The 15,874-nt window shown below is 45.0% G+C and overlaps 6 protein-coding genes and 1 non-coding gene across 7 annotated transcripts; 5 read left to right on the plus strand and 2 right to left on the minus strand.

Annotated features, from left to right (window-relative positions):
• Nucleotides 1-34: 34 nt before the first annotated feature.
• RRN6 (Rrn6p) lies at nucleotides 35-2,716 on the plus strand (the record flags this gene model as incomplete). Its single annotated transcript, XM_037283719.1, has 1 exon — nucleotides 35-2,716. The coding sequence occupies one exon, from the start codon at nucleotides 35-37 to the stop codon at nucleotides 2,714-2,716; it is 2,682 nt and encodes an 893-aa protein (XP_037139615.1).
• A 543-nt stretch (nucleotides 2,717-3,259) lies between these two features.
• Nucleotides 3,260-5,725, plus strand: CWH41 (mannosyl-oligosaccharide glucosidase; the record flags this gene model as incomplete). The annotated part of the gene is made up of 1 exon (XM_037283720.1): nucleotides 3,260-5,725. The coding sequence occupies one exon, from the start codon at nucleotides 3,260-3,262 to the stop codon at nucleotides 5,723-5,725; it is 2,466 nt and encodes an 821-aa protein (XP_037139616.1).
• Nucleotides 5,726-6,501: 776 nt separating this feature from the next.
• Nucleotides 6,502-8,202, plus strand: SCW11 (putative glucan endo-1,3-beta-D-glucosidase; the record flags this gene model as incomplete). Its single annotated transcript, XM_037283721.1, has 1 exon — nucleotides 6,502-8,202. One exon carries the CDS (start codon nucleotides 6,502-6,504, stop codon nucleotides 8,200-8,202), a length of 1,701 nt encoding a protein of 566 aa, XP_037139617.1.
• Nucleotides 8,203-8,309: 107 nt separating this feature from the next.
• Nucleotides 8,310-9,281, minus strand: HG536_0D04660 (inositol oxygenase; the record flags this gene model as incomplete). Its single annotated transcript, XM_037283722.1, has 1 exon — nucleotides 8,310-9,281. One exon carries the CDS (start codon nucleotides 9,279-9,281, stop codon nucleotides 8,310-8,312), a length of 972 nt encoding a protein of 323 aa, XP_037139618.1.
• A 3,228-nt stretch (nucleotides 9,282-12,509) lies between these two features.
• HG536_0Dtrna4F lies at nucleotides 12,510-12,603 on the plus strand. Its single transcript is given in 2 exon segments — nucleotides 12,510-12,547; nucleotides 12,567-12,603. It is a non-coding gene; the product is annotated as a tRNA-Phe (tRNA).
• Nucleotides 12,604-12,749: 146 nt separating this feature from the next.
• On the minus strand, nucleotides 12,750-13,124 carry CGR1 (Cgr1p; the record flags this gene model as incomplete). Its single annotated transcript, XM_037283723.1, has 1 exon — nucleotides 12,750-13,124. One exon carries the CDS (start codon nucleotides 13,122-13,124, stop codon nucleotides 12,750-12,752), a length of 375 nt encoding a protein of 124 aa, XP_037139619.1.
• A 198-nt stretch (nucleotides 13,125-13,322) lies between these two features.
• CCM1 (Ccm1p) lies at nucleotides 13,323-15,860 on the plus strand (the record flags this gene model as incomplete). The annotated part of the gene is made up of 1 exon (XM_037283724.1): nucleotides 13,323-15,860. The coding sequence occupies one exon, from the start codon at nucleotides 13,323-13,325 to the stop codon at nucleotides 15,858-15,860; it is 2,538 nt and encodes an 845-aa protein (XP_037139620.1).
• Nucleotides 15,861-15,874: the final 14 nt, after the last annotated feature.

Genomic DNA, 15,874 nt, shown 5'->3' on the forward strand with positions numbered 1-15,874 from the left:
AGGGTCCTCACCCAGTGTCATTGATGTTGTGAAGATGAGCGAGAAAGCTTTCCCTAGAAAGTACTCGGTAGGAGCTCAGCTAGGTATAGGTGTTAAGAGTGCTGCTCTTTACAATCCTAGTAAGGGAAAGATCGAAAACAGTGAGTACGGATGGACAGAGGCGTATGACGATCAATTGGCTATAGACTTGAGTAAGTTGAGAATCTCTGCCGACCGCTGTATGGTGGATGGTTTATCTCGAACTATTCAAACAGACGAGGTAATAGACGATGGTTATTTTGTTGACGATGAGGATGATGAAGAAAGTTATGAAGATAGCGAAGCTGACGAGCACTGGAAGGAAATTCTACTTTCGAGGTTAAGTTGGGAGTCCCTGTCGCCTGTTATTCCCCGCAATTTCCAGTACTTTAAAGAGGTCGAGCTTAACAGGGAATACATGTACGATATCAAGAGTAAACTCAATTCTCCGCACGACTTTGTACCAGGAAATTTAATTACAGATTTGTCTCGAAGTGATCTAATCTCTAGTGGGCAAGCCGGGACTCAGTTGAAGACGAAGGGCGCAACCTCCTACGATCCAACAGTGGGTCCCTTGTTCATAACTGGCGAAATCCAGACAATACCAGATTTGAGAAATAACATCCAGCCACGCCGCATACTAGTATATAGCAGTGGAAAGGCCAATTCCCTTTTGAACATCGCTGTGGCGGACGAGAAGAGGAATGATAAGGAAAATGTTTCATTCGATCAGATTAGAAGCTCTTGTTGCGTGGAAATGGCGTCGGCTATTAAAAGCGTCAAGATCTCAAATTTATCAGGAATGCTTGGCAGGAAAAGCGATTTGATAGGAGTAATGACGGAAAGCGACCTTCATATGATAAAGATTGAGAACATCAGTTCTCACCATGACATAAAAATAAGCATGTGTGAGCCACTTCCATTCAAGCATTTTGGCGATTTTCCTTTCGCTGATTTTGCCTTCAATCCCTGGGATCTTCGGCAGTTCGCAGTAGTCGATGTGAAGGGCAACTTTGGTCTTTGCCAGATGCCGAAGTCATTCAAGGCTGGCGGTAGGTGTCAGGTCTCGAAAGACAATTTTGGTACCATATTCGATCCCGAAGAACTCTCAAATTGGCGGAGGATCGAGTGGTCGTCGTCATTCACAAGGTTACTGGTTATGGATAGGTCGAAATTAATCGAGCTAGATCTCGCTCATGATTGGGAGCTTGAAATAATACAAGCAAAGACGTGGTCGAGATTACTTGATTATCATAGACTGGACGATGATTATGGTATTTTACTGACTAGCAGAGAAATCATCCTCATAAGCACGAAACAAAGCAATGAGCACCTGACCAGAGAGATATCTTGGAAGCATGATCTGAATCCCGAAGATACAACACTAAGGCTTTGCGTGCAAGCCATTAAGCCGGGCGGGAACAATCTACTACTTGCCTGCATCTTTTCGAGAAATCACTCCCAGATTTATGTCCAATGCTTCTCATTGAATGACAGAAAAACCTCCATAAAATTAGGAGGGAGCCCTGTTCTTCTACAGGTACCGCACGTTACAGCAGGTCTTAAAGGTGTTTGCCTTTATGACCGCTCAGTTGATGACGCAGTCGAGATTTCAGCAGTCAACTCTCAGCCAAGCATGCAATTAAGCATGTTTATTAGTGAGACGGAGAGCAGGACATTCTGGCATTATATTGTGACTAGCGGCGATCTGCCGATCAACCAAAATGTGGGCTTGAACTCCAAGTTCTCGAACAGCCGCGTAGTTTGTCAGAAAGACGAATCATATTTCCCACGTAACGTCCCAAGCTTGGTGACAAGGGTCCATCAGGCTACAAGGTTAATTGCGAACCCTGAGAGAAACGCAACGCCCGAAAGCGAAATGTTTCAAACCTATGGCTATCAACTGTCTGAAGCCATAAATAAGCTTTTGCCAACCTGGGCTGACTCCGAGAAATCCTTAGCACAACTCCAGTCGCCTATACGGCACCTGGCAACGGTACCGAATGACATTCACAATCTCTCTGAATTTACTTCTTTATTGCAGCAACTATCTCAACACTACACAGATCAGGGATTGATGTTCACAAGCTTCAAGACAATTTCATCTCTGTTGCTGCGAGAGGCTGCTGAAGACTTGGATATATTTTACAGTAAGTTATTGCAGTGTTGGGATTTAGTAACGACCAATTCGGAGGCACTTACTAGGTGTGTCATAAGAGACGCGGTTATGAGCACTCTTCACTTTTGGAAGCCCTCGCTGTATAGTGCAGTAGAGGAGAAATTGCGAGAGTCTCTAAGTGGATCGCATCGAGAAATCGTTGATTCATGGACCGAGGAAGACCTCCCGACCACTATGACCCAAGAGAGCTCAGCTACATTTGACCAATCCCAGCTTTTCCAGGGCAGCCAGTCCCAAATTCCTACAATTAAAGCCTCGCAGGCTCGTTCCTCCAAGCGGACTAAGAGAACAGCGGCCGGCCTGACTTCTGGCAAAGTATTGAAGGTCGCCTATAGCCAACCGCTCTTCAACAAAGAAAATATGGCTGCGCCTCCACTGCTTTCGGCGACCCACCTCCCTAGTACTCTTCCGGAGACAATGACTCCAGCGTTTAGTTTGATGCAACCAGCGGGCAGCTTCTCTCAATCACAAAGTTCTCAGAGGTCGAAGCGAAAGAAGAAGGTGGGAGGGTTCGGCTGATTTTTAGTGGAATTTCTTGCATTTTAATTGAAAGACAGAGCTGGCATAGGGCTTTGTCGATCGTTGTATTCTATTCTGAACTTCATACAGGTTAATTAATCGGTAGTCACTGACTTCTTCATTTCTTTGCCGGAAAGCCTTGGAAACCGAACTAAACATAACTTTATGATCATTATTTTAACCATTCCAACCGCAAGGTTAAACTTAACATACGGTCGAGAAGTTTACATGACGAGTGGGACTACAGTATTCCACTATCTGGAGAGGTTATGTAATTCCAACTTCGTAAAATCAGGCTGTGCTCAAAGTCTTTTCTTGATGATAGAACGAGGCCACCGGTCTTGTCAAGCTAAGTAATATCGTTACAGGAAGCCTGAACGAAACATAAGCATACTGAGATTCCGTTCTGCTAGACTGATCAAGAAGCTTACTCCTCTACTCTTCCTACAACTTAAGAAGGTCAAATACAGTTTTGTATACTAGGCGAACGATTGGTTTACATTAACTGGGCTTTGAACCACCCTCACAGAAACAATCATTGACATGCGATTAGTGGCTCTGGCTTCATTGTTGCTAGCGGTTGCAGTAAGTGCACTAGGAAATAGCCAGCAAGGTTTCAACTCTGAACTATCGTTCGATGAATACACTGAGCAGTCGTTGCTATGGGCACCATATAGACCCAATTGCTATTTTGGAATCCGTCCACGCAATGTGGATCAGAGCCCATTTATGTTAGGCATAATGTGGTTTGATAACTCTGATGCTTCGGGGCTTTCACGCATCAGACACTTCGTAGAGCAGGGGGATAAACTGCAGAAGTATGGTTGGGAAGTCTACGATCCCAGAGTAGGTGGCAGAGAGGTCATAATCGATGAGGCAAACAATCTGAACCTTACAATCTACTTTACCAAAAGCCACAACGGCGAAAACTGGGCAGTAAGAGTTCACGGGGAGCCGCTTGACCCTGAAAGAGGATCTGCCGCCTCTGTGGTGGTCTATTTTAACCAGAATGGCCAAGATGGTCAATCTAGACTGAAAAAGATTGTAGGCGACGATTCAGGAAAGATGCTATTTCACGGTGTGTCAAAAGAGCTAGGTGAGTATCAGCTCACCGTTAGGGATAATTTTGGTTCATACTACTCGGATCCAGGTCTGCCTACGATGGAGATTGTGCCGGGATGCGACTCTTCTAAAACGGCACATCTGTCTATGACAGTACCGGATGAGAATGTTTGGATGGCTCGCGATGTCTTCTTATCCATTCTGTCTGATTCAGTCAAGCAGATTGTGGAGGAGAAAGGAGCTGAAGCAGTAAATCCTTCCTTGTTCCCATCTACTTTTACCATCAGAAACTTGTATGATTTCCCAGCAGGCAATTTCCATTACTTACAGAAATCTTTTGATAACTCCAGTCCAGAAGGCTTCGAGTTTGACATTATTTATAATGCATTAGACACAAAGGAGAGAATAACATCAATCGGCGATGTGGCAAATTTGATCTCTGGCACGATTAACCACGTTGAGACAAAGTTTGCTGAGTTATTTGCCCTTGAGCCAAAAGGCGAGCAATATCATTCATTTGCATTGGAGACACTTTCAAATTTGCTAGGTGGAATAGGCTACTTTCACGGGACCCAACTGGTCGACAGAGTTACCATCTTCGATGATGAACAGTTTGAAGAAGTGAAATTACAACATGCTACTGAGGAAGGCCCACTGAGCTTGTTTACCAGTGTTCCAAGTCGAGCATTCTTCCCGCGAGGATTTTACTGGGATGAGGGGTTCCACCTCTTACAAATTATGGAGTACGACTTTGACCTTGCTTTCGTGATATGTTCCAGCTGGTTTGACCTCATAGAAGCTGACAGCGGCTGGATCGCTAGGGAGGTTATCTTGGGCGATGAGGCTAGAAGTAAAGTCCCTGAAGAATTCAGGGTTCAAAATCCAAATATCGCTAACCCACCGACACTTCTGTTAGCTTTTAGTGAAATGCTGGACAGGGCCATTAAGAACCAAGAGAGTTCCGCTCTGGAGTTTCCTGGACCGGTGGATGATGAGATAACGGCACAAAAGCAAACCAGCCAATTGGAAAACAATCCAGATTTACTGTTGAAATATGCGGAAAGAATCTACCCTAAACTGCTCAAGCACTACAACTGGTTCAAGACCTCCCAGAAAGGACTCATTGAGGAATACGAAGAGATCTTGGAAGACGAAGGCATCCTGGAAAAGGTTCACCAAGAAGAGGCCTACACATGGAGAGGGCGTACAATCAATCATTGCTTACCAAGCGGAATGGATGACTACCCCAGACCGCAGCCACCTGACGTGGCGGAACTCAACGTCGACGCCCTGGCTTGGGTCGGCATCATGACGAGATCCATGAGGCGGATCGCACACGTTTTGAGCCTGAAAGACGATGAGGCGGAATACCAGAAGATAGAGAATAATATCATCGAGAACCTCGATCTTTTGCATTGGAGTGAAGAACACCGATGTTACTGCGACATAACGATTGACAGCCTGGGAGATGGCCGTGCATTTGTGTGCCATGAAGGCTACATTTCTCTCCTCCCCTTCGCCTTGAAACTCGTGCCATTGGACTCCCCCAAACTGAAGCACATCCTTTCGCTGATGTCTGATCCGGAGGGAATCTTCTCCGAGTACGGCTTACTGTCTCTCTCACGAAGAGACGAGTATTTTGGCACAGCTGAAAACTACTGGAGAGGACCGGTTTGGTTGAATATCAACTACTTGTGTTTGGACGCGTTGACCTACTACTTCCCGGCGGTCGTGAGTGGCGCTGCCGAAGGCCTATCCCCTGAAGAATCGCAGGCCAAGCAACTCTTCGTTAGTCTCAAAGAAAGCCTTGTAAACAATGTGTTCAAGAATTGGGAGGAGAGAGGCTACTGTTACGAATCTTACGATCAGTATACTGGAAAAGGCAAGGGAATCGAACACTTTACAGGCTGGACAGCATTGGTTGTCAATATAATGGGAAATAAATAGAATTGCACAGCTTCTCAGTTGGTATTGTTCGCTGTCTGTGCATCGCTAAGCATGCTGAGCGAAACAAGCGACAACTACGTTGTGGTACATCCTCGCGCCAGCAAATGTTCAGCTTTTCAAGAAGTGTCAGCAAGAAGTGAAGCAAGAAGATCATGGCCTATCCACAGGCTATTCTCACTCAAAGCTATGTTTACCAATCGATTCAAGCTCATATAACACCAATTGCCAAACATCTCTTTAAGTTTCTAGAAGACCAGCATTGCTGGTTCAGCCGCGCGTGTTTTTGTTTACCTTTCGCTGGTCTCTATGCTGGACAACCAGATGTGAAAAAATATCACCAACCATAAACACCAATTAGCAGCTTATAGCTCTGGTAATTGTTGTTGTTTTGGTCCTCTAACCGTATGCTAGAGGTAAGAACGCCGTCTTTTGATCTTACTGTTTTCCTGACGCTGGTGATGGTTCGCGCTGGCATCTCTTGCATCAACAGCTGTAACAATTGCAGGAGGCCAGAGAGCGGCAGGATTGATTGGAAAGATCAATGCTTGGCATATTTGCTGGTTTGACCAACACAAACCTGATCTGATCCACGGTATGCTTCAGTTAAGACTTGGGCAAAAGTTTGGATATAAAAGAGCATGTATTGCAGTTTATCGTCATGTTCGGCTGAACCAATTTTAGGATAAGCAACCTGTGATAGCCTCATCATTCCCCGATTACGAACTTGAGCTTATAAAAATTAACCATTCATTCCTTCTGCTGCTCACTTTGCTGAAATGATACACTCGTTAATTTATACGCTGGCTATGCTAGTCAGCTTCTCATGTGCTTTTCCTCTGCATTTTCACAGGCATGAGTTGGAGAAACGTCAGGTCATCACGAGAGTCCACACAGCCAGTACTACCAACACTGTCACCGACTTCTACTCCACTACTACCAGGATTGTGGTCGCCCCAACCGTGGAATTTATCATCAGCGGAAGTGCAACATACACCACAACGTTGTTTCCAGAGGGGGCAGACGCAACAGCTCTGCCTACTGCTACTTTAACGACTGTGGTTCAAGTGAAAAATGTCGATATTTCGGCAAACTCCGGTGCAGGTGGTCAGGACGCTCAAGCGACTACCTTGGCGCAGAATGCTGCCTCTGCCCCAGTGACTGCCTCGGCTCAGAATGCTGCTCCTGCCCCAGTGACTGCCTCGGCTCAGAATACTGCTCCTGCTCAAGGAACTACTTCGGTACAAGGTTCTGCTCCTGCCCAAGCTGGTCCAGAAGCTGCCACAACGGCAGCTGCTCAGACTAGTGCCCCAAGTGCCAAAGAAGTGCAATACACTGTAACGACACCAGCAGGTGTTCAGCCCACGATATCTACAGCCGACCATCAAGAGACCACAACATTGCAAGGTAATCAAGCCGGAGCCAGCGAGTCAGCCTCGTCCCAGAGTTGGAAAGATGCTATCGGTGAAAGCGTGGTTTATACATCAGCAGTTACTCAGCCGCCTGCCCAAGTACACTCGACAACGCCAACGACTTCTTCGACGTTCAGCGATGCTGAAAAATCCGAAACGACATCTTTCACCTCGGCAACAAGTTCGTCCAGCGATCACGCTGCTACTTCAACCACTTCTGCCGCAACCTCTCAGACAAACACAGCTAATTCAGGGAATAATGATCTTGCCGGAAACGTCCCCGTCGCATTTACTTACTCTCCATATAACTCGGATGGCAGTTGTAGGTCGGCTGATAACGTTTACAAGGACTTACAGATGATAAAATCCCATGGCGTTTCACAGGTTCGCATATATGGTACAGACTGTAATTCGCTACAGACAGTTCAACCGGCATGCGCCAAGCTGGGAATCAAAATTAATCAAGGCCTATGGATCGATTCAAGTGGAGTCGAGTCAATCAATGATGGTGTCAAGGGTATTATTGAATACGGTCAAAAAAATGGTTGGGACATATTTGAATACATTACAGTCGGTAATGAAGCCATCATTTCTGGCTTTTGCAGTGTTAGCGATCTGATTTCCAAAATTCAATCTGTCAAAGCCCAATTAAGGGCCGCTGGTTACTCAGGCTCTGTAACCACCAGCGAGCCCCCCGTCTCTTTTGAAAACCACCCTGAATTGTGCACTTCATCCGCCATTGATTTCGTCGGTATCAATCCCCACTCATACTTTAACACTGAGATCGATGCAGCCGGCGCAGGCGCATTCGTCGAGGGCCAGGTCGAATTGATAAAGAAAGTTTGTGGCACTTCTAATGTTGTGGTGACTGAAACAGGCTATCCAAGAACAGGTAGCACGAATGGTAAAAATGTTCCATCCGCTGCCAATCAAAAGGTAGCCATCGAGTCAATTCTTTCAAAGCTCAACAACCAGGTCACAATATTGTCATACTTCGACGACTTGTGGAAAAATCCCGGTCCGTATGGTATTGAACAATCTTTTGGCATTCAGTCTCTCATGGGATAAGGTTGAATGTCTTACAGGTATTTTGGGTATAATGGGATTATTAGAAATTTTATGAGATGTTGTGTAATATTATGTGTTATTTATTATAAAAATCATCGGTGGTCATGTTAAAATTCCACATATTTCTCGGGGAAGAATTCGTCGATTAATGCAAGGTAGTATGGTTTCAATTTTTCGATGTCATATTTCTTCAGACTCTTCGAGTAGAGATCGTATTTGTTAAATTCCTGCACTGCTTCCAGCAGTTCGTAATCACGCTCCTTCATCAAGTATCTATAGGCTCCCTCACGATGCCATGGGTAGAAGGAATGATATCGAATCATTGCTAGAGCCTTTTCATTCAGAGTTGACTGACTTTTCGCGACATAATACATATATTCATCGTGTCCCCACGAGATAAGAATCGAGCTAAGCCCACAGTTCGGCTCGTAGATCCCAAACTTGGTCGAGTAGATAGGATGAGAATTGTCTGGATTGCCCTCAAAGAATTCACTAAAGATTATATCATCCACAAATTTGCAACCAACCGGAAATGTATCGCCCACAACATCCCATTGGCCCTCGCTATCGAAGAAATACAGAATCTTCCCCAGATCATGTATTAGTCCGACCAGCTGCATCCATCTTGGTTTATTGTCTCTTCTGATTGCCTCAGCCGTCTGGATCGCATGCTCGATCTGTGACAGTTCCGTATCGGGGTCGGACTCATCGATTAGCTTACTAAGTTTAACAAGTGCTTCCCATACAGTCATCTTGGCCCTTATTTTCGTCTTATAATTGATCCTCGCTTGCAGATTGTACGCCATAGTTTGCATTTCATGCTGTTCCTTGTAAAACTCTCGTACTCTGTCCTTGGCCTTATGGTACTGCCTGAACTCTTCTGGACTCACATTCTCCAATATGCTATGACTCGTATCCTTCTTCTGCCTCTTGCTGGCATGCTCTCCATGTTCTGGTCCCTCTACGGACCTGCTCATCTTTAACTTAGTCTCGATTGCGTTGACCGACTGGACATCCTCATCAATAAGTTCCAACAGGTGTCCCTGCTTCTTTCCCTGCTGCTGAGTCCCCATTCCCATGGCTCAAATATACTCCCAGATGTAATGAGTGGAGTTCAATGTAGTTTATTCAGTGATTGGTGTAAAGTTAAGTCGCTGAGATAAAAACGGCCTGTTCATCTGTCAGATAGGAGTACAAGCAAGCAAAGCCTTGTCCACGAAACCTGCTAGCCCTGGTCAACATCACGGTGAGGTCGGGTATTCTGCTGATCTCTTGCCCTTTCTCTACAAGAGTGGATGCTATCTAGTTACAAGTGAAGTTTCCTGAAGGTAGCTCAAGAGCCTAGAAATAATCAAGAAAGCCATTGTATGATATGATAACTCTACTTATACCTGATGCTACGATTCCTGGCATGGTGTTGCATCTCAGATGGTCCCCGTTTAGATGGTATAGGCAGTCTTATAAGATATCGCTGTCGCGAACTATTCTACTTGATAACAGCCAACTTGGACCGTACGTTAGCCGTGGCAGTCAAGCTCAATTGACGTGGGACAGGAATACAACGGGTTGGCAAGCGTATCCTTATGCCTAGAATAGTGTCTCGTCTGCTAGAGTACCGAAAGGGACGCTCCTAGCACATTAGTGGTCGGTCGCCAGCTGTCGAGGTGGCTGCGGGAGCTAAGCGAGGAATTGATCGATGGAATCGTCCACTAGCATTAAACCTAATCTATATTATTGACGAAACGAGAATCTGAGGTTGATTGATGAGCTTTGCCAAGTATGAGCAGCACAGCAGTTTAATCAGAGAACTGGCAGCTCTGCAGGAGACAGATGATTGCTGACGTGGAATAATTGCTGGAAGAATTGCATCAGATTAGGCGAGGTATTTGATGAGCCGAGCTACAAGACAAAGAAGTTGACCAGCTCAAATCAACGCTATGCAATTTCCCTGTACTAGTCTGTTCAAGTGCAACGCATCTTATGGTCTAAGGACAGATGACGCTAGCACTGGTGTCGTTGGTTATTTCTTGCACTCATTGAAAGTGTTCAGAAACTACCTCGCTGGTGAATTGGAGTTACAAGACATTTATCAAGGCCCTAGACCATCTTCAGATGCATGCAACATCTTGCCCTGGGAGCAGGCCGCCAGAATAGAAATGAACCGGCCCGAAGAGTCCGGTTAGATGTCCTAGCTACCTATGATTTCACCTTAGAATGCCCACCGGTCCTAAGAATGTAGTTGGGATGCAACTTGGCATCTCCCACACGCTGTTACAACTGAACTACCTGCTTCCATCAGCAAGAGCAATGCAAATTGAATTATAAGTTCGACCTACGACCCGGTGCTGTTCTGACTCAGAAAGAATTGACGAGCCACATCGTTAGCCCTGACATTTCCTCTTTATAGAACTATCGGAAAGCATTTCGACTGTCTGAAAGTTTGTGTCGCAACTATTTGATGTCAAATGGTTCAATTTACTTCGGAGATCATTCGTTCGTTCCTATGAAACACCAAGACGATGCCATGAAGCTACATGATGAAGACCTGTCCAAGGGACTAGTGGCGTGAAAATAGCATTTGGCAGAATAGCCCCAATTCATTGTTGGTCAAAGTCACAGCGCTCGAGTGGTCAGTACATCCAGACGTCGGTGCAATGCCAGTCAATAAAATGTAAAGGGCTCATCAGAATGATTTCTTGAACCTCTTACTGGTAGCAGACCGAAGATGGCTTGATATTTTGATAGATTTTGGTCTGCCACCAACAGCGAATAACCGGAATATGATACTTGTCGTGGTAGACTGTTTCCCTAAAGGTGCACGTTCTATCGCCACAAGAAAGACTCTAGACGTTTCAGGCCGATGGTCGGTTATCCCGCTATGAGTTTTCGTATCATGATTCCCCAGAACAATCACAAGTGATAGAGGTGTCCACATCACTGCAGACAAGTACCAGGAACTCACGAAACATTCGGTTCGGAATGGTGTTTTGTGTGTTCTCAGTTTCAGTATTCTCACCATATTCGAACGGATGAATGAAGTGGGCGATCCACTATCAAAAAGTGTTCTTTTTTTGCTTTTTAATCATGATTGTTCTCTCAGCCGAATCATCCATCTCTGGGATGGAGATATAATGTACAATTGGCTGGTTTTTAGCATATATGCTGGGTTTGTGGAGGTTTCCGGATCAATTCCGGCTAGCCTCGCTGTACGGAGTCTGCATTTGTTTAGCCGATGACCTGCCTTCTTACAATAATAGCATAAGTTTTGTTTTATGCAGTCATCTTTGGTCGCTTCGTGAAACGGGGTCTCTCTTGATTTCTAAATCTCTTTGATCTACTGCTCTGGGAGCCGAAGACTGCGGTGCCTACGACCTTAATATCGTCTTGGTTGGTGCCAAATTCTGGGAAGCGCCGGTCCAAGAGCGGCGTAGATTGGTACGCCTCCTCCATTGCCTCTGTCAAGGTTTGCGTTGACGTACCGCAGTCAGCGTGCTCTGTTTGAGCAGCCTATAATAGATATCTATTATGGCCCGCTCGGACATGTACCCTTCGGGAAATCTTTCCCAGCACTCGTTGAACTGTTCATTTAGTCGTTCAATGCCGAGCTTGGCCTCAGATAATTCCTCTATGGCGTTCCATAGTGCATGGACATCAGGTTCTCTGTGGAAGCGTTTCCGGAACGCTTTAGTGAAATCGTCAAAGGACAGGTCCAGGTTGCCCAGGCTGTCGCTGCTCATCGATGCATTGGTTGGCCCAATATGCGGCCGGACCTCCAAGGTGTTTCTTCAGATAAAAAACACGGGCTTCGTCGTCGCTATTCCAACTGATACTCCATCTCTGATAGAAACCCTTTTAGCTTATGAACATCCTTTGCCGTTCCTTCGAAATATAGTGATGGCATCTGGTTGAACGAGGGGTTAAGCTCAAGAGACATCTCTAAACTTTCCCTCCCTTGGACTTCAGAGCTCATGTTAATGGGACGTTTGTTTTCAGACAGAGGCAGCTAGTAACCAAGCGGCGCTACCAGATGCTGTAATACAGAACCGCATTACCAGATTAACTTAATATGTTAGAATGTGTAAGTAACTTCTTAACCAAATGAACAACTACTCTCTAACCTGGATCCATTGGCTCCTATTTATACCTCTTGAATCGGGACTTCCATCGTGATTCCTTGGTGCTATCTAACTCTTCCTAAGCTGTCTCCTCATGTTTCAGACTGCTCTTGATCGTGGCCAGTGGGTAATGTGCATAGCTCTTCGAGTTGGTATGTTCAATTCCTTGTGTTCAAAACCCACAACTTCTAAGCGGATTTAGCTCAGTTGGGAGAGCGCCAGACTGAAGAATAACTTCGGTCAAAAAGTAATCTGGAGGTCCTGTGTTCGATCCACAGAATTCGCATTTATTTTTCCATCACGACAAGACTACAAAAATATCTCAGAGCAAGCTCAGTTCAGTCGTTGCTGTTCCTTAATCGATTACAACCGTCCGTTCACTACACTATACATAACTGTATCCTATTGCCAAGACAAAATGGAATCAGGTCCTCAGCGTTCTTTCAGCGCCTTATTTCTCTTCTCCCTTCTTCTCATCCTCTCGACCTTCTTCGCGTGCATCTTGGCTGCCAGCAGCTGGTATCTCTCTTCCTCAGCCTTCTTCTCTCTTCTTTCTCTCAGCGATTGCATCCTCTTTTGACGTTCCTCTTCTTTCTCTTCCTTCAACATCCTCATTCGCTCTTTAAACTGCTTATCCTCGAGCCTTTTCTGCTCCTTGAGCTGCCACGAGCTCAATTTCTTGTTCTTGACCACCCTGCTCTTCACTCTGAATTGGTCCTTGTCGTTCTTCCAAGTCCTCCCGCTCACCGGGACGCCTCTGCTTTTGACAGAATTGTCCTGCTTCAGCTGCTCAACGTTAACACTCATCGGACAGGCCTCAGGAAAGCTGCTTAGTCTTCTCTAGCGGTGCTCATCTCAAGAGTTTAGCTGTAAAGATCAATATATTACTGAAAATTTTCCGCGATGAGCTAGTTAACGGCTGGGAAATTTCACTATGCCAATGGAGAAATAACAGGAATAGCAGAAATTGCCACTTAATTCCTTGGATCAGCGTTTCCAATTGATATGATAAGGCTTCGCAATCGAAATAGCTGTTTTGCCTTTAGGAAATTATACGGTAGTTCTTACACTTTCATAAGAACAGCAATAATACCTACTAGAGGTACCGCTAATAGACGAAAACGAAAAATCAAGAATGTTTCGTTGTATGATTTGAGCTTAGAGGGCATTCCTGAATCAGACTCGAAAGCATTGCAATTCAAGCTCAAACAACTGCAGGAACTTACAAGAAATTTGAGAGAGCAGATTAAGAAGAGTGATAGTCGCACTAAGAATGGCGCTGCCAACGTACCCAATGGTGCAGGTAAGGGAGTTGATGGCGAGGATTCAAAGGCAATTTTCAACCAGTTGATATCTTCTCGTACAGCGCCTTCATTGCCGAGTCAAAATGGCAATCTGTCAAGCATAATCATGGCCACTGAGCCACGTACATCGAAGAAATTAATTCCACGAGCTTTAAGGGAAAGAATCAATGATGACCGTTTTGTGATGGCTTGTCTAATCGATAGATCGCACCGAGACTGGAACGGAATCGTTAATAAGTTGCACAGTTCCGAGCTGAAGCTGAAAGATATCCCGATGACAGAGCTGAAAACATGGTTACTGCCGAGAGCAAATCGGCTTACATATGAAAACATCGAGAAACTAGATCAAATGCTTCTTGAGAGGGTGGACGCAGACATAACCAAGTATAGGATTCCCATGTATGAATGCCTTTTTCATAACCTGGCCGGCCTGAGGCCAGCGCAATATGGCGATCTCGTTACGGAGAAGATGAGAAGGCTCTTAGAAAGATATGACGCTTCAAGGGAAATGGCTTCGAATGTTCCTGAAAAATATCAGATGTCCCAATTCATTCTGAACGCATGCATAAGTTACTCAAGCAAGTTATTGAGCTTCGAAGATATGAACTTCTTTCTAGCCAAGTTCAAAAACGACTATGGTATAACCCCAAACAAGGAGAATTATACTGCGATCATCCAATTTTACACTAAGAAGGGCCTGAAGAAACAAGCATGGGATGCCTTTGATACAATGAAATTTTTATCCAAAGCTCATGAACCGGACGTTGTCACATACAATTCTGTGCTTCATCTGTGTAACGTTGACCGGGACTACGCCCGGGCTATCGACCTTTACCAGGAGATGATAGATAGAAATCTGGAACCGACAGCGCAGACTCTCAGCATTTTGGCCAAGACGTTGGCCAGGGCCAGCGCTGATCCAGTTACGAGCGAAAACAAGGCTGAATCTCTTAGATTGATGGGATGGAAGTATATTCATGAGATTGACGATAAATACCGTACTAACCATAAAGAAATGCCGTTCTACTATACCTTGGAAGCTATGATGGCATTGGCAGCATATGACGGCGACCTTGGACTCGCCAGAGCATTATACTACAAATACACAACTCAGAAGTACAAACAATTGAAGACAAAGGCGCTTGGAAGATTAGGTGAGAGAAAAGCATGGCAGTATGCACTAGACCCTCAGCTTTTCAATTACCTACTTCTTGCATATTCCAAATATGACAGTGGTTCATTACCGCTATTGATGGGATACGAAAAGGGAATGAAGCTTAGGAGGAACGTAATGAATAGTGTCGATTATTATGGTAGGCAGGATGGACATAACGAGATCGGTGCCCGGCTGCCTATGCTTCCGATCATGGAAATGACTGAATCTTGGCAAATTTTGTCAGAATCTCGAGCTCTATGGCAGTTTAATCTGGAATATGGCGGAGTGTATAATCTGCGGGAAGAGCCTAGTAACTTATCTGAAGAAGCATTGAAAGACTTGAGTTCAACGGCAAAAAGCTTGGAGGAGTTCAGGATTGGTTTGATACAAATGATTGCAAGATGGAAGACAGACACTGTGAATTATTCCGCGTTTAATCCTATCTCTCTAAATTCATTCCTCACAATACCCATTAAGAGGAAGGACAAGAAAGAGTTCTTGCTAAGATTAAACAATTTCTGTTTTCAGCAACATGAATTTGACTCCGTGGTTAAGCAGATATATGATAGTGGCCTGGCAATACAGGCTACTGACCAGGCTTCTAAGGATGAAACCGAGACCCGTGCCGCATTGCATGAAAGTAACTTAAGTCATGCATTATCTTACATCGCATCCATGAGGCACAAATTATCGACTAATTGTGCAACATACGAGTTGATGTTAAAAGCAGCAATCGCATTTGGCGATGTCGAGATAGGTACCAAAGCATGGAAGGATCGAGGTAAGTTTAGGAAAACCACGGCTTTCAGCAGCCTGAGTAAGGAGGAGAAAACCAGGCGTGACAGTGACTTTGCAGCACTGATGGTAAGCTTTTTTGCCAAGCAAGGCATGTTCGCGGACGCTCTTGGGATTGTCATGACCTCACAGCGGTACATCAATTGGACATTCAGTATGGTCAAAGCTCTTTACACTGGGTTATTGGATATTGAAGATATGAGAAGTGCCGAAATACTATTGGAGATTGTTAACAAGAAATCACCAATCGCCAAAATAGAAGAGCAGATAATGGAACTCGAATTTTAGTCCGTGTGGTATAT

This window comes from Torulaspora globosa, chromosome 4 (assembly GCF_014133895.1).
Source record: "Torulaspora globosa chromosome 4, complete sequence".
NCBI lineage: Eukaryota > Fungi > Ascomycota > Saccharomycetes > Saccharomycetales > Saccharomycetaceae > Torulaspora > Torulaspora globosa.